Source organism: Cervus elaphus, chromosome 9 (genome assembly GCF_910594005.1).
Source record: "Cervus elaphus chromosome 9, mCerEla1.1, whole genome shotgun sequence".
In the NCBI taxonomy this organism is placed as follows: Eukaryota; Metazoa; Chordata; class Mammalia; order Artiodactyla; family Cervidae; genus Cervus; species Cervus elaphus.
The window spans coordinates 9,023,212-9,047,828 of NC_057823.1; the positions used below are offsets into that span (position 1 = coordinate 9,023,212).

Genomic DNA, 24,617 nt, shown 5'->3' on the forward strand with positions numbered 1-24,617 from the left:
TGCATTGGCAGGTGGATTTTTTCTACTAGCTCCACCTGGGAAGCCCTATAGTTTCTTATGCTATACAGTAAATCCTTATTGCTTACCTATCATAGCTTATCTATTTATATCATAAAGCCCTATACTTCTCATATATCACTCCCACCCTCCCTTTCCCTTTTGGTAACCATAAATTTGTTTTCTATGTCTGTGAGTATGTTTCTGATTTGTATATAGATTCATTTGTATTATTTTTTATATTCTGCATATAAGTGATACCATATAATATTTGCCTTTCTTTGTCTGACTTACTTCACTGAGCACAATATTGTCCAGGCCCATCCTTGTTGCTGCAAATGGCAATATTTCATTCTTTTTTATGGTTGAGTAATAGTCCACTGTGTATATGTCTTCTTACACCAGTCGTCTCTGGACAGTCACTTGGGATGTTTCCATGTCTTGGCTGTTGTTAACAGCGCTGCTGAGAACATTAGGGTGCATGTGTGTTTTCAAGTTAGCTTTCATCTTTTCCAGATACATACTCAGGAGTGGGGTTACTGGGTCATATGGTGTGTGAGCGTGCTTGCTAAGTCGTTTCAGTCATGTCTGATTCAGACTCTATGGACTGTACCCCACCAGGCAAGAACACTGGAGTGGGTTTCCACGCCCCCTCCAGGAGATCTTCTCAACCCAGGGATCAAATCCGCATCTCTTACATCTCCTGCATTGGCAGGCGGGTTCTTTACCACTAGCACCACCTGGGAAGCCCGGGCCATATGGTAGCTCTGTGATTTGGGGGGTTTTTTTGTTTGTTTGTTTTTAAGGAAGCTTCATGCTGTTCTCTATAGTGGCCACACCAATTTATTTTCCTATTCCTGATGGTTTGGGGGGTGGCTATTGGCACTCACAGGTGTCAACAGCTACTGTTACTATTATAGGGGTTGCTATTGTTGCCCCCCAGCCCTGGTTCTTGTCTCTGAGACCTCCCAGCTGGACACCCTGAAGCTCTTCTCTCTCCCTCCTGACCCCACTTAGCAGCCTGTGTCCCCATCCCATTCCTCCTGCATCTTCTGAGGTGGCCAGGACATCACGGGAGAGCAGGGTATGCCCGGAAGGCAGACGACTCTGGAAATCCCAGGGCAGAGGCAACGCAGGGTGCTGTTGGTCTTGGCCTCGCCAGGGCTGAGTTTGTTCTGGGGCTTTCACCCTTTTCCATGTGGGCAATTCAGGACACAATGTCCTGCCCAACTTGCCTCTCAACCTTGGTGATCCTAAACCTAGCCTTACTGACTGTCTGTGGGAGTCTGCAAATTGTCAAAAGGAATAGCTGGTGGCATGAAAAGAGCCCTTGAAATCATCACATTCCCGCCCACTCCGGGACCTTTGCACATGCTGTGCGCTCTGCCTCCAACTCTTTTCCCTCTGTTTATGCCTATATATCTCCCTTTCCAGGTCTCTGTCAGGTCCTCCAGGAAGCCCTTCTGGAGTCCGTGCTGGTGGTCCTAGCACTTGTGTGTGGGGGGTGTATTCCCTTAGCAGCTCCTGTCCAAGTTGTAATTTTGCACTTATCCATCTCCTTTGTTTATGAGGAGTCCTGGGCAGGCAAGGATTGGGGTACTTGGCAAATAGTAAGTATTCAATAAAGAGTGATGGGATCAATCATTGAATTTGATAACTACTTATTGAATCCCATCTTCCATTCATTCAGTAACTCTTTCCTGAGCCCGGCAGGGCACCAGGCCAGACTCTGGCTTCTAGGGGACATGGTGAATGAAGAAATTTGGACTCTGGGGGATGGTGAGGGACAGGGAGGTCTGGCATGCTGCGGTTCATGCAGCCACAAAGATTCGGACACAACTTGGACCCCCAACCCTCCTGTGGACACCCGTGGTCCAGAGCCTCTTGCAGATAATTCTAGTGAAACTCTTGAATAATGGAGCTATTCTTGTCACCCAGGCTCTGGTCCTCAGAGACAGATGATGTATTTATGAGTCAATCATCAAAACAGATCCATTCCCCGAGCGCCTAGGGGAGACAAGGATGGTGAACCATCAGTGGTACCACTTTCCCTGTTTCTGGCCTGGGATCCCCTCAGGATGTTCACAAACTCCAGTGGTTTAGGCTTCATCAAAGGGAGGTCAGGGAGCCCAGCAGTTAGGACTTGGGACTTTCACCGATGGGTCCCTGGTTCAGTCCCTGGTTGGGGAACTAAGATCCCACCAGTCACATGGCAAGGCTGAAAAAGGGAATGAGGGGTCAGGTTTAGCAAATAAACATCTAGGGACTCAGTTAACTTCAAATTTCAGATAAACAACTGACACTTTTTTTTTAAAGTATAACCCCAAATACTGCATTGTCTATATTTATATAAAAATTGATGTTTTTGAGCTCTGGTGCTAGAGAAGACTCTTGAGAGCCCCTTGGACACCAAGGAGATCAAATCAGTCAATCTGAAAGAAAATCAACCCTGAATACTCATTGGAAGGACTGATAATGAAGCTGAAGCTCCAATACTTTGGCTACCTGATGCAAACAGCTGACTCATTGGAAAATACCCTGATGCTGGGAAAGATTGAAGGCAGGAGGAGAAGGGGACGACAGAGGGTGAGATTGTTGGATGGTATCACTGATTCAATGACATGAACTTGGGCAAACTCCAGGATATGGTGAGGGACAGGGAGGCCAGCGTGTTGCAGTCTGGCGTTGCAAAGATTCAGACAAGACTTGGAGACTGAACAACAACAATACTAAAATTAAAAAAAAAAAAATTTATCTGAAATTTAAAGTTAACTGGGTATCTTGTACCTTGATGGAACCCTGATCCATCATTGTGCCCATTTTACAGATAAGTAAATGGAGGTCCAGAGAGGTTAATTGATGTCACAGCCAAGGATGGGCAGAAGGAGAATTCAAGTGGGACAATGAGACCAGTGCCTTAGCACTCACTCAATTCTTCCCTCCAAAGAGCCTAGCCTGAGGACAGGGGCGGGAGTGGGGGAGGAGGTGGGGAGAGGGTGTTTGAATGAGCCAAAGCCCCACCTTGTCTGGGTTGGAGGCACTTTTCTCACTCTGGCTCCTGGCACAGGAGCAGTGTCCCTAGACCAGGACTCTCTGAAAACAGGAGGAGCCTCTCCCACCATCTGGATTCCTGCATCCGGAAGCAGGGCGGCTGGTCTCCTGTAAACAGCCGGTCTCATGTCACTGTAAACAGCTGGTGTCTAGCATTGTTGTCACAGTGCCTGGGTCTCAGTGTGGTTGCCCCGTGACTCGATACCCTGCGGCCAGCCCCTGTCACTGGATATTTGGTAAACAGTATTCTGAGAATGGGCAGCAGCGCTCCATCTGGCCAGCACTCATCAGTACCAGGGCTGGTGGCTGGGTCCAACTTAAAGGCAGATCCTGACGCCTCATTAGCCATCCCTGCTCATTTTGTACTGATACTTTGTAAACATGAAGTCCTGATACCTGTTACTCCTCAATGATCAGACACTGTTAGTCATCAGCCTGCCCTAATGTTTCTTAGCTGGAGACCTGGAAGCACTTTAAACAGAGCTCTGATACTCTGTAAACAATGAATTTTGATACTTCGTTACCCATCTAGGGACACCTCTCCTGTGCCTCATCCAGGGGCTGGCAAACTGCAGCACTGGCCAGATCTAGAAAGGGCTTCAACACTTTTCCATGATTGAAAACATACCAAAAGAAGACATGTGACCCATGAAAACTACATGAGGGGACTTCTCTGGCTGTCCAGTGGCTAAGACTCTGAGCTCCCAATGCAGGCGGCCTGGGTTCAATCCCTGGTCAGGCGACTGCATCCCACATGGGCCACAGCTAAGACTCAGTGCAGCCAAATAAAAAACCAACCAAGCAAAAAAACTACATGGAATTCAAATTTTAATTTGCATAAATAAAGTTTTACAATCACATTCACTCATTTGAGTGTTGTTTGTGGCTGATTTCAAGAGAGCTGAATTGACTAGTTGCAAGAGATGCTGTATGGCTGGCAGAACTGAGAAAATTTATAATCTGGCCATTAATAGAAAAAGCTTGTCAACTTTTGATCTAAGCTCCCAAGCAGTTGCTGTTCCCTATACTATCCTGTTAGTGGTCAGCAGTATATGACGTTCATATACTGGGCCAACAATGAGCTCAACAGTTTCTGATGTTCATATACTGTGCAAAAAACAAGTGCAGTGGTCTGTAATGTTCAAATACCATTGTGAGTATGAGTAGCATTCAGCCTGATGTGCTGACATGCTGGGTGCAGTGAATATTTGGTCTCTGACATTAGTCAGTGTATCCCGAGACTGTGAACAGTCAGTACTGACACGTGGGACTTCTCTGGTGGTCCAGTGTGTAAGAATCTGCCTACCAACCATCCCTGATCTGGGAAGATTTCACATGCCTCTTGGCAACTAAGTCCATGCACCACAACTACCGAAGCCCCCACATTCTAGAGACGGTGCTCTGCAGCAAGAGAAGTCACTGCAACGAGAAACCCACATGCCACAACTAGAGAGCAGCCTCCTCTCATTGCAGCTAGAGAAATCTTGTGCAGAGCAATGAAGACCCAGTGCAGCCAAAAATAGATAAAGAAAAATTAAAAAGAAAACACTGGGAAATGCAACCAAGAGGAGATCTAAAGGGTGACTGAGAATTAGGCAGAGGAAAAACAAAGGATCTTGGCACACTCAGGCAGGACCTTGAACCCTGAGCTGAAGAGCTGGATTCCTCTGGAGGGTGATGGGGAGCTATGGCTAGAGTGTGAGTGAGGAGAGGAGGGGCCTTCTCAGCCTGGATGCAGGACCTCTGCTGACCTTGGATTTCCTACTCATGCTATGAGCTGAGGAAGCCAAAATATGGACCTTTCTGGGCCTGGAGTCTGGAAGGAAAGGGGGCTCTGGATCATAATGGGGAGGGTTTTATGAGAGGCCAGTGTGTCTGTTCTCCCCACCTCCCCTCCCCCCCAAACACCAAGCAAGCTCTGGGAGAGCGAGGCAGCAGGGATGTGGAGGCCAGGGGGGAGGCCGGGGACTCTCCCTTAAGGAGACATCCTCTGGGTCCTTGCATTCTCCTTTGTTGCCGCATGTTCACTGGACACTTGCCGCATAATACAGCCCTGCCCTCTCAGAGGTCCCAGTACAGAGGGAGGTGGAGGACAACCATGAACCCTCAAATACGCTGTAATTGTGAATTGTCAGGAGTGCAAAAGAAGGGCTAACAGAGAGAATGAGGCAGGGCAGGTTTGATCGGGGAGGCCAGGGCTTCTGCAGAAGGGATGTTTGAACTTAGACCTCAAGGAGAAAGGGAAGGTCTTGTGAGGAGTGAGGGAAGGGCTATCCAGGCGGGAGGAACAGCAAGTGCAAAGGCCCTGAGGTGGGGACTAACTAAGTCTGCTGTGATGGAGGCTGTGGGGGCAGGGCCACCCTGGACCTCAGGGGCTTTGGGGAAGGTGCATAGGGCATGCTATCTGAGCCTTGCTTCTTAGCTCCCAAGGCTGCCCTGGGGACACCAATGAGAAACCCCCACCACATTGCCTGTGTCTTGGACTGTCTTGGGTTCATTTCTCAGATGAATCAGCCTGGCATGGAGCGGATGTGAACCAAGGCCAGAGGGGCTGGAGGCCTCTTCCAGGCATCTTCTGGAAGGGGAATTTCCAGAACACAGAGACCTCTTGGTGGAATGGAAAAGTTTTGCCCGCTCTTCTAAACTATTGAGTTTGGCAGGTCCTGAGGGTGATAAGCCAGCAGGAGGCAGGGGAATCAGGCATGGCTGGGGGACCTGAGCCAGCTCCAGGAAGTCAGCATGTGAGAAGCATGGTCCTGCATACCTGTCTGGGTGATGCTCAGCTCCTGAGAGGCCTCAGCCCTGACCTGTCTGGGGGGATAGACATGGTCAGATACAAATGCCCTTAGTCCATGAGGTCAAAACCAGGTCAGAGCCAAGGGATATTGGAGATGGGGCTTTAAAGGATGAGTAGAAGTTTGTGAGCAAGAAAAAGATATCCCAGGAACATGACCCACGGAAGGCCCCAGTTTGGCCCCACTTGGCCCCTGTGAGTGAGTGACCTAGACTGTCCCCAACCCTCAGCTGTTTTTCTCACTTAATATGGGCAAGGACAAAGCCTCTGGGATCTGGCCAGTCCAAATTTGAGTCCAGGCTTCTTCACTTTCTCAATGAGTGAGTGAGGCCACACCAAGACTGGCCCCAAGCTACAGGAGAATAAACTGAGGTTTATAGAGGGAGGCCACTCATCCTAGGATGCAGAGGGAAGTGGTCAAAGTGGGGACTTGGGGGAGGAGAGGGGGATAGTTGAGAATCAGGAGAGGGGGTGTCTTGCCCAAGGCCAGTGTCCTGAGATTGGAAGGAAGGGGACGGGGGAAGGAAGTAGCTGGCATTAGCACGTGCAAAGGCCCTGAGGCAGCAACATATTTGGTAGCCTATAGGAACAGCAAGGAGGCAGGTAGGCCAGGAGCTGATGTGTGAGTGGGAGATAGAAGGAAAGGAGGGTGAAGGCATCACACGGGCTATGCAGGGCCTTGAGTTTGGAGCAGGGAAGAGATGGTGTCCAGAGAGACCACTGACAGCTGAATCAGGACTTACCTGGGGACTCAGAGGCCTGGGAGGGAGGTCACTAAATAGGCTCCTATCTGCCTGCCTATATTGACACAAGCCTGCACAAGCCAATACCCTCCAGTACAAATTAGCGCTTGCCAGGGCACACCAGTACCCACTGCTGATAGACACCCACGCCTAACACCTGGACCCAGACTCACAAATGCACCCATCAGCCCACATCTGCTTCCCACATTGACTGAGGTGCAGATCGCATTCGAGTACACACAGCTTGGCACACGTGTGGGACACGCCTCCGAGCGATGCCACAGACGAGACAGGCACACAAGCACACGCACGTGTGCACACGCTGGTGGCTCCACCTCTCTCCCCGCCGCCTGTGTACACACATGTGCGTGTGCACACCCCCAGCCTGCGTCACTAGGAGGCTCAGGAGACACTGCTGGGGGCTCCCTTGAGAGCTGGCTTCCTGTTTTCAAAGTGGCTGGGAACTGCTGCTGGAATGTTCTGGCCCCTCCCCCACTGCTTCAGCAACCCTCCCCCATCCAGCCCTGCCGATTCTGCACCCGCTCTGTACCCCAGTACTGACCCTGACCTCCAGTGAGATCAGACGCCAGGTGAGGAAACAGGTTCAGAGAGGTGCTGTCACCAGCCCAGGGTCACACAGGAAGGAAGAGTGCCTGCAGCCCAGACCCGGAGCTCTAACCTGCCGCCCACTAGAGCGCCATCCCTGGAGGTCCAGGATTCACAGACGGGGAATTGCCCTTTCCTGCCTGGAGCCTCCTGGCTTCTAGGGCCACCCCCAGGCAACAGCCCCAGGCTCTCCTGCCCCATGAATCCAATCCTCCCATTCACCACTCACTCTCCCCATCCCATCCCCAAGGAGTGCCCTCCCCGTCACAAACATTAATGAGGCTTCAGCAGCTGATAAAGCAGACCTGGTCTCACCTTCTGGGGGTTGGGGAAAGACCCAGCCCAGGAGCAAATAAACAAACACAACTACAGCTGTCCCCGAGCCACCAGGACGGCTAAGGACACGCTTGGCTCTCTCTTGTCTGCTAGGGCTCACAGGCTGTGCCCTCTGCCTGGGATGTTCTTCTCGAGTGCCCTGGCAAACTCCTCTTCACCCATCAAAGCCCCAACTCCAATGTCCTCCCCTGCTTCTAGCCCTCCCAAGACGCTCCAGCCCTTATCCTTCCCATCTGGCCCCACTCTGACTTCACAGGGTGGGAGGGAGTTTGTGGTCCTCCAGACTGTTCTGCTGTCCTTGTCATGATTGGTAAAGAGGGCCCCTGTCGTCACCTCCAGGGGGAGACTCCAAAGCCCCACAGTGACTGGCCCAGCCACATTCACACGCCCATCCCTGAACCAATCCCTGAGTCCGTGGTGACAAAAACCTCTAATTGGCCAGACCTGGTCACCTGTCTGCGTCTGGAAGCAGGAAGTGGACCTGGCTCCTTCTGCCCACCAAAATGTGTGCAGGGAGAGTAGATGCCCTCAGGACCATTTTGCCAAGGACTCAGGGGTCCCCTGAGTCCCAGGATGCCTGCTGCATCCTGGCTGGGGAGCCTTGGGCCAAGTCACCTGCTCTCTTTTCCTCAGTTTTTCTACCTGTGAATTGCACTCAGCACGGCTGAGATGCAGGAGCGCCGAGGGGCCATCCAGGCACTGCCCTCCCACCGCACACACTGTTTAGAGGCCCTGTTTACCATGCGCCCCCTGCCCCCATCCTTTCTTGTTCTCTGATTCCCTTGAGATGGGGCAGCACAGCGCGGCGGGCACTGATGGCCACTAGCTGAGTCACCACTTCCTCCTGGGCCCCTTGCCCAGCCCGATGCTTTCTGGGGACTTTCCTGGCCTTCCACGAACATCAAAACAAGGTGGTGGGGGGGGGGTGACTCCTGGGCCAGGGAGGCAAGGGCAGAGGTGTGTGTGGACAAGATGGAGTGTACCCTGGCGTGGACTCAAATCCCACATCCTGTCCCCCCCTGCAAAGAAGCCATAGCCTTCTCAGGGTTGAGGGACTCCACACGTGAACACCCCACACACCCTCAACCAGGACCGTGGGTACCCAGCGCTGGGGTGAGTGTGGTCACTGCTGGCAGGCCTGTTTGCACAGGTGTTAGCGGGCGCGTGTTGGAGGGTCCGTGTTAGTGGCCTCCCAGTTGCGTGTGCTCGAGTTCGCGGGCCCGTTTGTGTGTCTCTGCTTGTGTGTGTGTGTGCGCCTCGTGGCTGCCCCCGTGTGCAAAGCCCAGTGGGCCTGAAGGACAGACAGACCCACCCCCTCGTTGGAAAAAGTTGTCTCTGGCGGTACGGGAATTCCCTGGGCAACAGCCGGAGAATTGGGAGATTCCTGGTGTGTGAGGGGTGGGGTGGGAAACAGCAGGGGCAGGAGGAGGCAGGGGCCGGGGTGGGTCAAGCAGGCTGAGGAGATGAGGAGTCATGTGTATGAGCCAGAATTCAGGCTGACGACATCAACTCTAAAATAGTCACCAAGCACTAATTTATGTGCCTGGCACTGTGGATATAGTGGGGTCCTGGGGTAACAGACATGTAAATCAACAGATATGGGACTTCCCTGGTGGTCCCGTGGTTAAGAGTCCGTGCTTTCAATGAAGAGGGTGCGGGTTTGATCCCTGATCAGGGAATTAAGATCCCACATGCCATGTGGCAAAGCCAAAAAACAAAAACCCTAAACATAAAAATATATAACTCTGGGAAGGGCAAAGATCGGAAAGCAAATGCATCAGAGCAGGGGTAAGGCAACTAAGGAGGTGCTCTGGCCAAGGGACTGGAAGGTCTACAAGGGAGAAGGTCCTGGGGCCATCTGGGGAGAGGGAGCTCCAGATGGAAGCCTTGGCAGGTGCAGAGTTCCTGAGGCGGGGACTAGCTGGAGGGGGACCCCATTCAAGAAGATCTAAGCCCAGAGCAAGGAGGGGAGGCGTTAGGGGGCAGCGCTGGTGGTGAGCAGGGCCACCAGGACGGGCTGTCCTGTAACTGGAGCCGGGCAGGAACATGCCCCCTTGCCCGCCCGCCCCCAGTACTGCCTGCTCGGGACAGAATGTGCCGGGAGGAGAGGCTGGTGGTGGCTGGGCTGGTGGCTGGAGCAGGGCGGCTGGAGGATTCCTGAGCGGCAGCCCGGCTGGGCCTGCTGCCAGTGAGGGCGGAAAACAAGCAGCAGGCGCCCTGCCTGCCTGTCACCCCATTCCCCGGGCCTGGCCCGGCCAGGGCAGGAGAGAGATGGTGAAAGGGTCAGAGACAGAGAGAGACAGATGGTGACCAAAAGAGGCAGAGAGACAGTGAGAGACCTGGCCTCGACTCTAAACCGGTGACAGTTCTGATTCTCGGGGGTCCTGGGAATAAACGTGAAGCAGTGACCCTCCTACCCCCATCAGAGTCTTCGTTCACGCCAGAGTAGATGGGGAATCCCCTCTAGGCACTCATACCTGCTGTGTGCTGGGTCCCCAGACACACCCCTGACTTAGTCCGGCTCTCAGGGTCTCAGCCAAAACAAGTGAATACCTAAGTACAAATTTCAGAGACTGATGAAGGCAAAGAAAACATAGGTGAGGGAGATGGGGGAGGGAATGATGAGGAGTGGTGACTTTAGGTTGGGCTATCCCTGAAATTTAAGGCTACAGTACAGCGATAGGGAACAGCTTTTTAGCAGAAGGATCAGCATGTGTGAAGCCCCTGAAGTGGGAGTCAGCTTGGGGTGTTTGAGTAGCAGCCAGGGATGGAGGGGGAAACTGGAGGGAGAGGTGGGTACTGGTCTTAGAGGACCAAGGAGGGGAGGGATTTTTTTTCAGAAGAACATTTGGCCACACTCCTCTATACTCCGTGGGCCCCATTCAACATCCAGGGAGTTCCCTGAATTCTGGACTGCCTGGCCTAGCTCCATGCTGCTTGTCATTTATCCGAATCAGAAAATCCACCTCCTTTAGGGATCAGGTTCCAGAGAGTTGCAGACGCAGGAGTCCTGGGGACACGAGGTAGCTTGTCCTCCCAAGCCCCCTGGGGGAACGTTTCATAGAAGTGTACCCACATCCGCTGTTGCAATAAACACCTTAGACTTCTTAGTTTGGGAACATGAATCTGGAAACTGCTATCTGGCATCTTCCAAAATCCAGCTGATGGGGAACTCAGCCCCACCTGAGGCCGCCATTTGGGGATCTGGGTAACTGTGCTGTAGGAACATCTCCCCCTGCCACTGGGCCCCCAGGAGCCCCAAGTCTGACAAGTTTCAAGCTTGATGGCCAATCAGCTACCCAGGGTAGATACTGCTGAACTGGGAAGACTGGGTGAACCCCAAGACTAGGAGATGTTGGGAATCAGGGCCTAAATTTAGACCAGGGAGGAGAGTGATTAGTGTGAGGAGGAAGTGTCCTAGAGTCTCAAATGGGGAAACTGAGGTTTAGGAGCAAGTGACTTCTGAACCCATCATCACAGAGAGCAAAGCCTGAACACTGAGCTCCCAGTGTCCTGCTCCAGGGCCCCCCTGGTCCTCAATCCTGCCCCTCAGCCCTACCCGTGGCCACTCTGGGCTGCTAGCTAAACTACAGCTCTGTGGGTGCTCAAACGAACCCTGCAGAAGACAACCACAGCCACATGAGTCCCAATTATCAGGGGGTGGGAATGACCCAAACGTCCATCAACAGGGGCTGGGTGGATAAATAAAACTTGGTGCAGCTACACAATGGAATATTATTTGGCCATCAAAAGGACCGAAGCATGGATTCCTGTTTTAACAAAAGTGGCTGAACTTCACGCTGAGTGAAAGAAGCCAGACAAAAAAGGCCACATATTCGATGAGCTCATCTACATGAAATGTCCAGAACAGGCAAATTCAGAGACCAAAGAAAGCAGATGAGTGTTTGCCTGGGGCTGAGGGAGGAGGAATGGGGAGTGACAGCTCGCGGGGACAGGGTCTCCTTTGGGACTGATGAGCCATAATTGGGAATTACAGGTGATGGTGGCAAAATATTGGAAAGGTCCTAAATGATAAGCACACTTACGAATGACAAATGAATTGAATCTCAATAAAAGTGGGTTCGACCCCTGGGTCAGGAAGAGCCCCTGGAGAAGGAAATGGCAACCCACTCCAGTATGCTTGCCTGGGAAATCCCATGGACAGAGAGAGGAGCCTGGCGGGCTACAGTCCATGGGGTTGCAAAGAGTCAGACAAGACTGAGTGACTCAACAATGACAACAGAAGCAAAAACAGCCCAGACTCCACAGACAAGCAGGATCCTCCTGCTTCTGGCCCTCCTCCCAGCTGCTCAGCTCCATTCTGTGGAGAAAGATGAGGCCTCCACCAGCTTTGCTCCCAGCCTTGCAACTACAAAGGGAGAGATGTGGTATCGGTCTCCCTCTGTGCCCTCGGGCCTCACCTTCACCTTCTGGTCAATGGGCCCCTCAACTCTCCTCGGCCTGGAATTTCATCTGCGATCCAGACCCAAGATGGTGGTCAAGGCCACCCAACTTCCTCAGCACCTGGGGCAATAAACCACTAAGCCCAAGCTCTTCCTCTGCGATTTTTATTTTTTAAAAAAATGTACAAAAGAGAACAACTTAAGGCTTATCAGAAAGGTGGAGTCCCAGGCGGGGGCCCTGCCTCAGCCGGGTCTCTGCACTTGGAGGCTTGTCCAGCTGCCCCATCATATTTTGTCCCTCTGGGACGTCCCTTCTGAACACAGGGGGTGTTCAGAAGCATACTGTGGCCCTTCTCTGCCCCCCAGGCTGACCTCTGTCCCCACAGCCTGGTTTAATGCTCTGCTGTCCCTGTCTTGAAATTCTCAATTCTTGAACAAGTGGCCCCACGTCTTCATTCTGCAAGTTATGTAGCCGGTCTTGTCTGTCCTTTGAACCTGTGTTTTTTAGGCCATGCAGTACCCAGGCAGTGCTCATGTCCTGGAGCGTGAGGAGGGGCCCAGGCACTCCAGCCTGGGACAGGAGTCTCTGGTTGTCAAAGGTTTTAAGGCTGGAGTCGCTGCACCTGCCACCCTCAGCCCCACACAGCCCTGATGACCTGCTTTCCTGAATGCCTCGTTCCTGGGCCCTCGTGCCTCCTGGACCTTGCAGCATGGCCTCGACTGAGGCATTTGCTCTCTGAGCCCCACTCCAAAGATGAAGGGGACGGTCTCCAAACATCAGTCAGCTCGGACCTTCTTCGACATTTCCTCTCGCTTGCCTGCCTACCAAGCTCTTATTCACACATCAAAGCCTTAGCTAAAATGCCCTTTCCCCAGGAAGCCTTCTCCGCTCCCTCTTTGGACTCTCCCAGCTCTGGGTCCTTTCCTCTGGTCCTGTGGGTCTGGAAGTATTTATGTTTGGTTCTGTCGCTCCCAGACTGGAGGCTTCTGAGGGAACACAGGCCGACATAGACAGGTTGAATGGTTTCTCAGATCCTACTGTGGGTATCTGGTACCTTATGAGGACCAGTTCAGATATATCAAGACTCCAGACTGGCTCTTCCTCTGTGTGATGTTGGAATGGCCCTGTTTTGTTCCAAGACTCAGTTTCCCCAACTTCAATGTAGTCAGCCCAGTCTGTTCTTCATCTAGCCACTCCTTGCTATGTCCATGGTGGTGGGAAGCATGTGTAAACACCTTATTCTTTGAAGTTTCCACTTGACACTCAGCAGGTCATGCAGCGGGGCCTCCTGGCCTCAGAGGGTGGGTTTGGATCCTCCTGCCAGAAATGATCCCATCAAGTCTTAGGAGGCCCTGGAGGCTCAGAAACAACCCCCCACCCCATCCTCCTGATCTCCACTCTCACACTAGGTTAGGGAGCAACACTTAGGAAAAGATTGAGATGCAAAGTGGGTTCAGGCCCTGAACAGGATGCAGAAGATGCGCTATCACTTTAAAATAGAAGAAATTGAGTTTTGACTGCATTGGGTCTTAACTGCTGCCCACAGGCTTCTCTCTAGTTGAGATGGTGCAGGCTTCAGAGCGTGTGGGCTCTGCCGTTTGCAATCTCGGGCTCTCAAGTCGAGGCTCGAGGACTCAGCAGTCGGGGCGCACGGGCTTGACTGCCTCACAGTATGTGGGATCCTACTGGCCCGACCAGGGATCGAACCCTCGTCCCGTCTTGGAAGGTGGATTCCTCCCTGGACCACCAGGGAAGTCCCTAGGAGTTCTATCATTACTGTAGATTCACCTGTGGTTCCTTCCCCTCCTCTTGGCTCCCAGGGCCTTGGAGAGGCACAGGGGCTTCTCGAGCCCCCAAGCTCACCTCGGAGTACAGGGGCGGTGGGCGGTAGCGGAACTCCTGGATGTAGGCAAAGAAGGGGCCTTCCATGCTCACGTCAGGGTCCTGCAGTAGTGGCAAGAGGCTCTGCTCCATGGCTGCCACCTCCTCGTCGGGCACCACCTCGGAGTACTCGGGAGGGGCTAGAATTGAGAGACAGGGTGGGTGAGGCTGGGGGAGGAGGAGGGGAGCCCCAGAATTGGGGGCAATGGCCAGGTGGAGCTGGCGTGTGCCAGTTCTGGGGCTATTGGGCTGTGTGCCCTTGGATTGGGATTCTTGGGGGGGACTCCGGTTGCCAACATGATTGTTTCGGAGCACTTCTAGAGATGGGGGCAGCCAGCGAGGCTGGAGGGGAAGAGAGTCAGCCAGGCCCTCGCCTCTCTCCCACCCATGCCCACCCACAGCAGGAGGGAGAGTTCACCTTCAGGCCGCTCTGGCAGGACCCCCAGCCCCCAGTCCATCAGGAAGCTGGCATGGCTGCCCACGCTGGATGAGCGGCTGCCGAAAGGGTGCAGGGGGATGGTGCCGATGACCAGTGGGAGCTCCAAGAGCAGCTTGGATGAGCCCGGGATGTCCACGCAGACCTGGAGGGAAGCGCCACAATATAGAAGACCAGCCACACGGGCAGCCTTGGCCACACGCTCCTTCTTACAGGAGGAGGCCCAGCGGTCCCAGCTCTAGCCTCAAGGAGGGAGGGGGACCCCAGGCTGGTTGTTGCTGCTGTTCGGTAACTAAGTTGTGTCCAACTCTGTGACCCCATGGACTGCAGCATGCCAGGCTTCCCAGTCCTTCACTATCTCCCTGAGTTTGCTCAAACTCATGTCCATTGAGTCAGTGATCTCATCCAACCATCTCATTCTCTGTCTCCCTCTTTTCCTCCTGCCCTCAATCCTTCCCAGCATCAGGGACACAGCAAATGCAACCACCCCGGCCTCGGAGGATACTCTACCTTGAGGGCGTAGTCCACGTGTAACACGCGACAGTGCAAGATGGAAGGACCCACGGGAGGGATCCGCAGAGCCCGGCCCTGCCACAGTGCCCGCCGCCCGGGGCCCACAGGCTCCCCCGAGAGACTAGCCACCACGGTTCGCTTCTGTTTGCGGGCACCTCGCGCCATGAAGGTCTGGGTCTGGACCACGGCTGCCCGAGGCAGCACGGGGCGCGTGGAGCCGTTGTCGATCTCAGCGAAGACAGGGATCACTTCACCTGTTAGGTGAAACCACAGGGCCTCAGTTTCCCCACCTGCACCCCTGACGCTGGTCTTCTTCCCAGTCCAGGCCCTCCCACCTGTTACCTGGAGTGTAGCCCTTGCGGTCGATCTTGGCTGAGAGGGAGACAAGGCCATGGTTACTGTACCAGGATCGGGCGATCTTTTCCCGAGCTCCGGCTTGAGGGGCCTGGCCGGGGGTCGAGGGGAGGAAAAGGATGTGAAATGGGTCCCATTGTACCAACCACAGACCCTGTGGAGCTTCTAAACCACCCTCAGCTGAAGGAAGATTTGGGGCAGGGCCTAGCATCCTGGTTTCTAACAGTCTGTTTGCAAAATGGATCCAGGAATGTGACCCATCTCATCAAGCTAAAAACAAGTGAACAAGCTGGCACTCAGAGTGTTAATGAGTGCTCGGTAAGCCATTATTATTGTAAGCTCTGACTGCGCCCCCTTTCACAGACGAGGGATGCGTGGGAGGCTCAGAGAGGGTGAGACACTCACACAGAGCCACAGAGCAAACTGGTGCAGCTGGTTCTCACACCTAGCTCCACTGGCATTCCCTGGCCTGCCTCCCTCCATGCCAGGGCTCAGCTGTGACCCCCACTTTGTGAACAGAGGAATGAGCAGCCAATCACCATGTAGCCAGGACCTTGCCCGCAGTGCCCCCAACCCACCAAGGGCAGCCACGCACCAGGAGAGCCGGTGTGTTGATGTCCACAGGCTCAATGACAGTAAACACCTTCCTCGTCCGACGGGCAGGGACCCAGGGCCGGTGGAGGGTGGCTTTGATGCAGTATCTGACACTGCCGTGTTTGCCTTCAAAGGAAGTCACTAGCGTCCTGGGCGGGGAAAGAAGGTAAGACCCAGAGACACCCAGGTGGGAGATCCCCAAATGCTCTGGGGGATGAGAGACAGGAGACACTCTGGGGGGGCCTCCCAGGGAGACAATCTGGGGTCTCAGTGGCCCCCAGGTACCGAGCAGTGGAGTCCCAAACCTGGAAGGGGCTGCAGACTTAGGGACACTTAGAGGCTCCCCCACAATCCTGCACCCCGCTCGACTTACGGTGGCAGCTGGAAGCTGAATGGGAATTCATGACGCCCAGGAGGCAGCGTTGTGGTCTCTCCAGTGCCTGCAAGTGGGAGTAAGAGGGGGAGGCTCAGTGGCTGCGAAGGGGCTCCCGGAGCACAGAGCAAGCGCAGCGCAGGGGTCCCCCGGCTGGTACCTGGCGCGAGCAGCGTGGCACGGTGGCTCACAACCTCCACGCGCTCGCTGTAGCTCTGCGTGTACGCCGTGCTCGAGCCCGCGCTGCGCGACTCGGTCCAGTGCACATGGGCGCGACCCCGCGCGCGCAGCTTCAGGGAGCTCACTCGCGCTGGGCCCGCTAGCTCCAGAAGCACTCGGCCGGCCACCGCCTGGCCGCCGCTGAACACGGGCTCAGAGCCCGCGCCAGCACCATCCAGTAGCACCACGAATGCCTTCACCTTGTCGAAGAGCATCGCCGCGGGGATACGAACTCGCGGCGCGCGGCCCCTGGCTTCGAACCCGCGGCGCGGCGGCTCGACGGCTGCAGCCCAGGGCGCGAGCCCACCAGGCGCACGCAGGCGCACTCGAAGGTCGGGCCAAAGACTCCTCACAGCCTGCGCCGGCGCCGCATTTATACGGCGAGAGGGGCGGGGCGAGACGCAGGTCCCGCCCCCGGAAGGGAATACGCCAATGGCGCGGCAAGAGGCGTGGCCTTGCCCAGGCTTGGAGCAAAATAACAAAAGCCTTGGTTTGCGGCTGGCGGCCTTCTACCCCTGCTACTCTCTGGGATTCTGGGATGAGACAAGCATCGCGGCACAGAACAAGTATCTCTCATACTGCAGGGGAGAACAGGAAAAACCCAGGCCAGGTCACCTAGCAAGAGCGTTCTGCCGCCGGCTTAATCATCTACCGGCCGCCACTTGCAGACGTGACTCGGTGCATGTCCAGCCGGAGCTGGAGGGAACGGCCAGGTCCCCGAGAGTCTAGGACTGACTACCTCGGGGCCTCAGCTCGGCCCGCCCACCCCACCTCCACCCCGTGCAATGGGGGAGGGAGGAAGAAGTGGTTGGGGCCTTCCAACACTGGGCGCCTGCTGCCCCCACCTGATTTGAAACCCGCTCAGCTGGGTGACCTGGTTTAATGACATCTCGGAGCCTGAGTTTCCACGTTTGTAGAGCCAGAAGAAGATCAGTCCCGACCTCAGAGAGTTGTGCATGAATCGCGGTGTAGCCCTACTCGACCCCTCCCAGAGCCTCTCTCCCGACTCATCCATCCGCCCCTGACACCGTGCCTCATTCAGCGGCGCCTCTGCGCTTTTGCTCCACGTTCCTTTCCAACCTTTCAGCTCCTGCCCTCTCCACCCCTCATTCCCCACCCTCCCTGCCTCCGCAAACTTCTCTTTGCTCTTTTGACCCAGCTCGTCCCCTCACAGACAGAGCCAAGTGCCGGGGAAGCTCATAGAATCCCCGGGTTCAGGGCTGCGGTATGCCTTTGGGACGGTAACCACTCTCTGGACCTCAGTTTCCACAGATAAGAACCTTAAGTAGGGTTTCCAGGTTGGAAGCTGCCTGTACGCGATCCGCGAAGCGCCTGCGCCCTCTGATGGCAGCGTCATACATTGCTGCTTGAACCCCCTACCTTATTCAGTCCCCAAGTCGTATCCAACTTTTTGCGACCCCATGAACTGCAGGACACCAGGCTTCCCTGTCCTTCACTATTTCTCAGAGTTTGCTCAAACTCATGTCATGCAATCATCTCATCGTCTGTTGCCCCCTTCTCCTCCTGCCCTCAACCTTCCCCAGCATCAGGGTCTTTTCCAATGAGTAGGCTTTTCCCATCAAGTGGCCAAAGTATCAGAGCTTCAGCTTCAGCATCAGTCCTCCCAATGAATATTCAGGGCTGATTTCCTTTAGGAAGTCTTAAAACCCCCTACCTTGGCCATGCCTTCTGAGTCTGGCTCAGCCTGGCTGGAACCCCAACTGAGGCCAAGACACCCCCAGGGGGAGGCGGCCATAACTGACACACCCAGTCAGTGATAGAGGTCAGGGCAAACCGGTAGAGAGGGGTAGAGGCTGTCCACTCAGTGATCAGCCTGCTGAAGGGCTCTGGGGCTGAAATAAGGCACTAGGACCTTCTCCCAGGGCCAAGGGAAGCCTAGAAAGAAGACAGGAGGCCATAGGCCCAGGAGGAGGCAGGGAATAGAGTGACCTTGGGGGGATGGGATGGCTCATGCTTTCTTTTTGGTCACACAAGACTTGTGGGATCTTAGTTTCATGACCAGGTACCAGATATCAAACCCACGCCCCCTGCGATGGAAGCTCAAGAGTTTTAACCACTGGACTGCCAGGGTAATCCTGGGAAGGTTCATTCTGAGCCAGGGTCCTCAGTCCATTTCACAGATGGGTTCCCCCAGAGACGAGCAGGGACTCAGCGGAAGTCACAGCAACTCTGCTTCACTCCCCCAGTATCTTAAGGAGGCTACCAGTGAGTGGGAGCAGGAGGGCTGGAGGGTGAGACCAGCTCCGATGTCCCTAAGCCTCAAGGAAAGGGAAGTGCCTACAAGGCCCCTTTGTGCTTCATTCCATGCCAGCTACACTTTGGTTTCCACAGCGCATCAGGCGAGAGCCTCCCACACCTGGCGGCTGTTTGGACAAAGCAGTAAGTCTGTAGGCAAAGCATCTAGTGTGTGCAGGGCCGGAAGTAAGGGTGCTGTGGGCAGGGAGCCAGATTTGAGCTGCATCCTGTTTCTACCCATCTTGCAGATGGGTATAGTGAGGTCTGCCTTCCCTGAAGAAGTGGCCAGGGCAGCCCAGGGAGGCCAACACCCTCTTCAGTCACTCAGCAGGTGCTAGAGCACAGACTTTCTCTTTGTCCCTGCCCTCCCCTACTTTCGCTCTCAACTGGCCATATGGCCTAAGGGAGGAGGACGGAGGCTCAGAGCAAGCAGGGACATGTCCAAGACTCCTAACCTGATCTGACCCTACCCCAAGTCTTCTCCCTGCCTGGGATGTATTCCCACCCCTTACCTGCAAACACCACCAAAATCCCCAATCCAGCAAACAACCCTTCCTGTAAACACTGGTAAGGGGCACTGGCGGGGGTTGAGACATGGGCCTTCTTGGGAAATCAGAGCCCCCAGGCCTGGGGCTAACGAGGCGTCCTGGTGTTCAGAGAGGAGGATCTCCTAGCTCCACCATCCCCTGAAACGAAGGGGGTCCTGTGGGGCTCCCAAGCACAGAGGCCTTTCTGACCCCATTTCTTGACTCCAGCCCCATAACCTTTCCTGAGTTTCATAGGGCGGATTTGAACAGTTGCTAATCAAGGGAGAAGCCAAGAAACCACCCGAGAGAAGATGACAGGGAACTGAGAAGCTCACAAAAATTAGAAGACCACCTGAGATGAGATTAAGGGTGTGCAAGCCCCGCTCACACCTTAATGTCATCAAAGACCCCCAGTGTTGAACCACTGTGATAAAACCCCTCATCTAGTTTTCTGGGGTGGAGACATCGTTTTTCAAGGCAGAACCAGGTGTGTCTCCCTTTGCCTGGCAAAGCAGTAAAACTATACTTTTCCACTTCACCCAAAACTTTGTCCGGCGGATTTGATTCCTCACTGCTGTATCCGGGTGGCAAGCGATTGGTAACACCCCAGACTCCATAGGGGGGCGGGGGGTGGGGGGGATGTCTTCACCGCATATCCTCTAGGTCAAGGGAGTCCTAGCAGACCTGAGAAGAGGGGTCGGTGGCGGGGATTCTGGCTCGGGGGTGGGGGAGATGAGCGGCTCACCTCGGAGCAGCAGCTGCCGCCGTCGCAGGTACGTCTCGGCGGCCGCGTAGTCGCTGGACACGGCGTTGACACCCACGCTTCGGCCCTCGAGCCAGTGCGTGACCGCCCCGCCGCGCGCCGCCACCTCGAGCGCTAGCACCCGCAGCGGCGCCGCCACCTCCAGCAGCACCCGGCCGCACAGGCGCTCCCCGCCGCGGTACGCGTCGTCCGGGCCCCGCGCCAGCTCCAGCGCGAAGCTGCGCACGCCCCCCGGACGCATGGCGGGGACCAGGGCGCGCGGCGGGGATGCTGTACCGCCGCGGCTCCGCCCGGCGCGCTGCTGGGCCGCGTCTGCCGACCTCTCTGGTCTCGGTGCTGGTCTTCGCCGCGCCGGACACCCCTCCCGAGCCTTCTCCTGCTTCTACGAACCTGTGTGGACGCCGCCGGCCCGGGGCCGGCGCGTACTTGGCTGACTTCCTGGTCCTCCGTGTCCGCCCTCGTGACGCGCTCGGGCCTCCGGGGACGTGCCGCCCGCGTGTCCGCGCGTTTGACTTTGCTACCCCCCAGGGCGGGGCGGGTTCTGTTTTTGCAGGGTAGGCGCCGTTGAGTCAGAGGCGGGCGGGGGCGGATGTGGCTGGCGCGGAGCGGAGGCAACCACCCGGGGTCTGTCTAGTGGACACATTCGTCCCCTGCCCGGCACCTTTGGACTCGGCGCGGCCCCAGCTCCTCCCCGGCCTTCCTGCCATCATCTGGTTGTTCCCCAAACACACCAAGCTTGGGTCTCGCTTCTTGGCCTTTGCGCCGGCGGTTGCTGCTAGGAACGCCCTTCTCCAGGTCTCCATGCCCAAATGTCACCTCCTCGGAAACATGCTCTGGACTTAATTCTATGTGGCTCTGGCTGCTGTGTTTTTGACTGCGGTGGGTTCACTGCAGTGCCTCCTCTAACAGACTGGGTGTCCCCAAGGGTGAGCACTGTGCCCTGTTTTCAGCACCTGATCTTACAGAAGGGGAAACTGAGGCCCCCGGAAGGGCAGCCGCTGCCCATAGGCACCCAGCGGCGGCTGACTCAGGACTCGAACCCACGTCTGACCTCAGCCCACCGACACCTCCCCGGATCCTTCTTGTTCTTGTGTCCCACCTATCACCCCCAGGCAGGTGGCCCATGGCCTTATCAGAGGCTGCCAGAGCCTGGGCTCTCAGCTGGATCCAGAGTAGCCTCCCTCTCCACAGGGCCCAGCATCTGCCAAGAGCCTGCCTCCCCACCTGACTCCAGCGCTCTGAGCCCAAGGCCTGGAAGGACCTTTCTGATTCTACTTGTCTGAGACCTTCCCCTCCATTCTGCCCCAGAGAGGCCTCTCTCAGCCCAGGATCACAGCAGTCCCCTCCCCATGGAGTGACCTCCACCGAGTGCATTCTTCCCCTTGGCCTATGGACCGCTGAGTTTAAATCCTGGCTCAGCTCTCTTCACTCTGTAGCCCCAGGCAGGTGGTTTCACTTCTCTGAGTCTCCCCATCCTACCCTGGTCAGGTTCTGGGGAAGAGTCGTCATTATATTGGCTGTATACAGCAGGTGCTCAATCCATGTTCATCAAACAGGGAATGGCCCTCCTCACTCATGTCACCTCCCCCTCTGGACCAGGACCGACAGTCCCACTGGAGCCTGGCCCCTACAGGGTCCTCTGGCAAAGCGAGCTGGTGGGGCGTCCTGACTATCCACTTCCCTGCGGGCCAGGGCTGGGCCCTGCTCCCTGCAGGATCCCTCTGTGGGTACCAGGTGGGACAGGTGCAGATGTCCGCAGGGAGGTGTGGCGTCCAGGCCCGGGAGACCACTAGGCCAGGATGGGCTGGGCTCACCTTGACCCCCACATCCGGTCTGGAATCCCCAGGGCCCGGGTGTCCACTGCCCATGTTGTGATACGAGTCTCCACCAGCCACACACAACAGGCTGCAAGTGGGCGGGTCCTGCTTTATTTGGAACCGGCAAGGACCCCTCTCCTGGCTGCCCCACACCCACCCGGGGCCTGGAGAGAGCCGAGGGTGGGGGAGGGGCGTACCGGGGAATCGGTGGGCCAGAGGAAGCTCCAAGCTCCCCCAGCGCCAAGCAGGGAGGAGGCAGATCTGCCCTCGCCTGCCGCCTGGCCCTACTCTCTGCCCGAACAGTCTGGGTGGGGTGCAGTGGTTCGGGCCCCAGTCCACTCAGCCCAACTCAGCTTCGGCTCCTTGAACTCCAAGAGGCGCCACTGTACAGGGCTTCTTGGATGGCGTGGAAGTGGCGGCCACACGATGGCCAAAATTGAGGGGTCCGGTGGCAGGCAGGGCTGTCACCCGCAGTCTGAAGGGGCCACGGGTGGCCACCAGTGGGGGGGACTCCGAGCCACCTGGTCTAGGGGGCCGGAGCCAGGCCAGGGCGGCAGGGCGGGCGGGGGCGGGCGTATGGCTTGGGCGATGAGGCCAGGCAGGGCCTGCAGGGAGGTGCCCAGCGCATCCAGGCGGCTTTCGAGGGCAGCCAGGCGGGCCTCAAGCTCCTCGTGCTGGGCGTGCAGCTCGGACATGAGGTCGTACATGACATTCTGGGTCTGCCGGACAGAGAGGCGGGAGAGAGAGGAGAAAGCAGGTGAGAGAGGGAGGGATGGGCCCAGAGACGGCAGGGCAGCCCTGATTGGGTGGCGACCCACTAACTGGACCTAAGTGAGGGGCGGCTATAAGGGCTCTACCGGCCCAGCCGAAGGTCTCTTGGGTGGACCCCAGGGAGCGGTGGGGGAACAGGTGAGGCGAGACACAGGTCTTGAATGCCAGGCTCGGGGCCAGCAGGGAAGGTCCAGGGGAAGGTCTGGGGCCCAGTGAGTGTGACCAGAGTTGCCCTGAGGGGATGAACTAGCCACATGGTGCATAAAATCAGAGGCTGGTCTTGGGTGATTCTGGACTGACGTTGCTCCAGGCTGGGAACACTGTCGAGGGGGAGGAGGCTAGGTGAACTGTCCCCCACTTCCCACATTAGATTGGGAAGGAGATGGGGGTTCCGGGGAGAGGTGACCGCCCCAAGCATCTGACTCCATCACAGACCAGGGGACACGACCGCCACAACAGTCCCTGTTACACCAGGTGGTGGGGCGTCCCTGCCACCTCGGCCGCTTCTCACAACCCAGCAAGCGGGGGTGTCCAGACAGATGAGCCGGGGAGTCGTGGGGGGAGGCGGGACACACGCGGACAGCCCTCGGTGCAGATGTCGCTGCAGCCACCAGGTGGCGCTAGACCGTGGTTCCATTCTCAGCCCAGCTCCCTGCAGACTAGACCCTCCTTCCCCCACCTCCACCCGCCCTCCAGGGGCGGTCCGCAGCTCACCACCTATTCTGGGGCTAGGGCTTGTGTGACCCCACCCTCCCTGGCCATGCTCTGTGGGAGGGAGACTGCTCATCCACGCCACAACACCTTCTTTCTGCACTGTACCCACAGCCTCTCAGCCCCGAATCTTTACCTGGGCTGTGCCTTCCACTCTTTACTGTTAGTGATAAGCAAATCCCATCCCAGGGTGAACAAATGCCTCTGGGGCCTTCCTAGGGCCACAGACCCTCATCCCAGCCTGCCTCAAGGGACCACACAGTCCCCAAGGCCAGGGAGTAACATCTGGAGGTATCCAGCCCTCCGACTGGAGGAGGAAATGGCAACCCCTTCAGGTATTCTTGCCTGGAGAATTCTGTGGACAGAGGCGGCTGGCAGGCTGCAGTCCGTGGAGTCACAAAGAGTTGGACACGACTGAGCAACTGAACGAACAGCCGCTGGATGGTTCTTTTTGGCCCTCTCTGAGGTTTAAGCTTTTTTTTTTTTTTTTAGGTTTAAGTTTTTATTAGAATATATATTTTGTTTTTGTTGGAGAGATACAAATTAAATCAGCAACCTTGGAAAGCATTAAAATTTAATACTGGAAAACATTTTAACCTCATTAAATTTTTTAAAAAAATTAGAAACCATATCATCCAATCCAGTGAAAGACTTACTTCAAAGAAGCCTTCCTTAAATGTATTTTGAGAAAAGCATACTGCTATAATTATAGGTTTAAATAACTTTTAGCAGTTCACATTTTAATCATCTATACTCATGAAGTAAGTGTGATAATGGATAATCCAGACTATAATATACCCGAGTTTTTCAAAGGCATTTAATATATATATTTGGAACTGTTATCTCATTCGCATCAAATTAGTTGGCCAAGGACTTCTACATGCTCTTAGGATTATGATCTTTCTACTACCAACTGAATCATTTCTTCAGGCTTCTAGAATGTTTTTTCCTCTGTAACATTCCCTTCCAAATTAAGTTTATGTAAGTTAGTATTAAATTAAATTGCATTCTTTTTTTAATTTTGGCCATACTGCATGGCTTGTGTGATCTCAGTTCTCTGACCAGGGATTGAATCTGGGGCCACAGCAGTGAAAGCCTGGAGTCCTAACCACTAGGCTACTAGGAAACTCCCTTAAATTGCATTCTCTTGCTAATGATGAAGAGAGTGAGTCCAAAATGTGATGAGGTATGACTAGTAAAATAGAAGAGGACTTCACATTTTCTAAGGATAATATTAAATTAGGCTCAGATCTACTAATTGATTAGGAGATGTAGCCAGTTAGCAAAGTTCATACGTGAGCAATTTGTGGAAGGGCAGATGGGAGCTGAGAAGAGCGTGACAAATATTCTAAGAGCTTGCCCATCTGAAGTTGAGTCAGTTGACATATCTTCTAATGGATGAATAGAAAGCTAGAAATCGGATGGGACCTGAAGTTAGAACTAACAAACAGATCCATTTCTAACACAAACT

The 24,617-nt window shown here is 55.2% G+C and overlaps 2 protein-coding genes across 9 annotated transcripts in view; both read right to left on the reverse strand.

Moving 5' to 3' along the window:
* Window positions 1-12,079: 12,079 nt before the first annotated feature.
* ARRDC2 (arrestin domain containing 2) lies at window positions 12,080-20,579 on the reverse strand. Of its 2 annotated transcripts, none has more exons than XM_043910970.1 (8): window positions 19,830-20,579; window positions 16,083-16,149; window positions 15,711-15,858; window positions 15,104-15,206; window positions 14,759-15,015; window positions 14,231-14,393; window positions 13,795-13,952; window positions 12,080-13,248 (listed from the first exon to the last, which is right to left on the reverse strand). In XM_043910970.1, exons 1-8 carry the CDS (start codon window positions 20,086-20,088, stop codon window positions 13,195-13,197), a joined length of 1,209 nt encoding a protein of 402 aa, XP_043766905.1. In that variant the 5' UTR covers window positions 20,089-20,579; the 3' UTR covers window positions 12,080-13,194. The 2 variants fall into 2 exon arrangements, with proteins under 2 accessions (XP_043766905.1, XP_043766903.1); XM_043910968.1 differs by lacking the exon at window positions 19,830-20,579 and adding an exon at window positions 16,243-16,644.
* Window positions 20,580-21,744: 1,165 nt separating this feature from the next.
* The window catches only part of KCNN1 (potassium calcium-activated channel subfamily N member 1), a 37,352-nt gene continuing 34,479 nt past the window's right edge, over window positions 21,745-24,617 (reverse strand). For 5 of the 7 annotated variants that reach the window (XM_043910975.1, XM_043910974.1, XM_043910973.1 and 2 more), the window contains one exon: window positions 21,745-22,383. In XM_043910975.1, the coding sequence (XP_043766910.1) occupies window positions 22,129-22,383 (255 nt within the window). In that variant the 3' untranslated portion in view covers window positions 21,745-22,128. The remainder of the gene's footprint in view (window positions 22,384-24,617) is intronic. The other 2 variants (XR_006342581.1, XR_006342580.1) reach the window with 1 other exon arrangement.

Excerpts from the sequence above, each read along its gene's own strand:
- ARRDC2 (XM_043910968.1), bottom strand. The coding sequence starts at position 16,516 with ATGCTCTTCGACAAGGTGAAGGCATTCGTGGTGCTACTGGATGGTGCT. Across the intron at positions 14,394-14,758 it reads ACGTGGACTACGCCCTCAAG|GTCTGCGTGGACATCCCGGG; the intron begins GTAGAGTATCCT and ends GCTTCCCTCCAG. Across the intron at positions 13,249-13,794 it reads CACCGCCCCTGTACTCCGAG|GAGGATCCAAACCCACCCTC; the intron begins GTGAGCTTGGGG and ends CATTTCTGGCAG.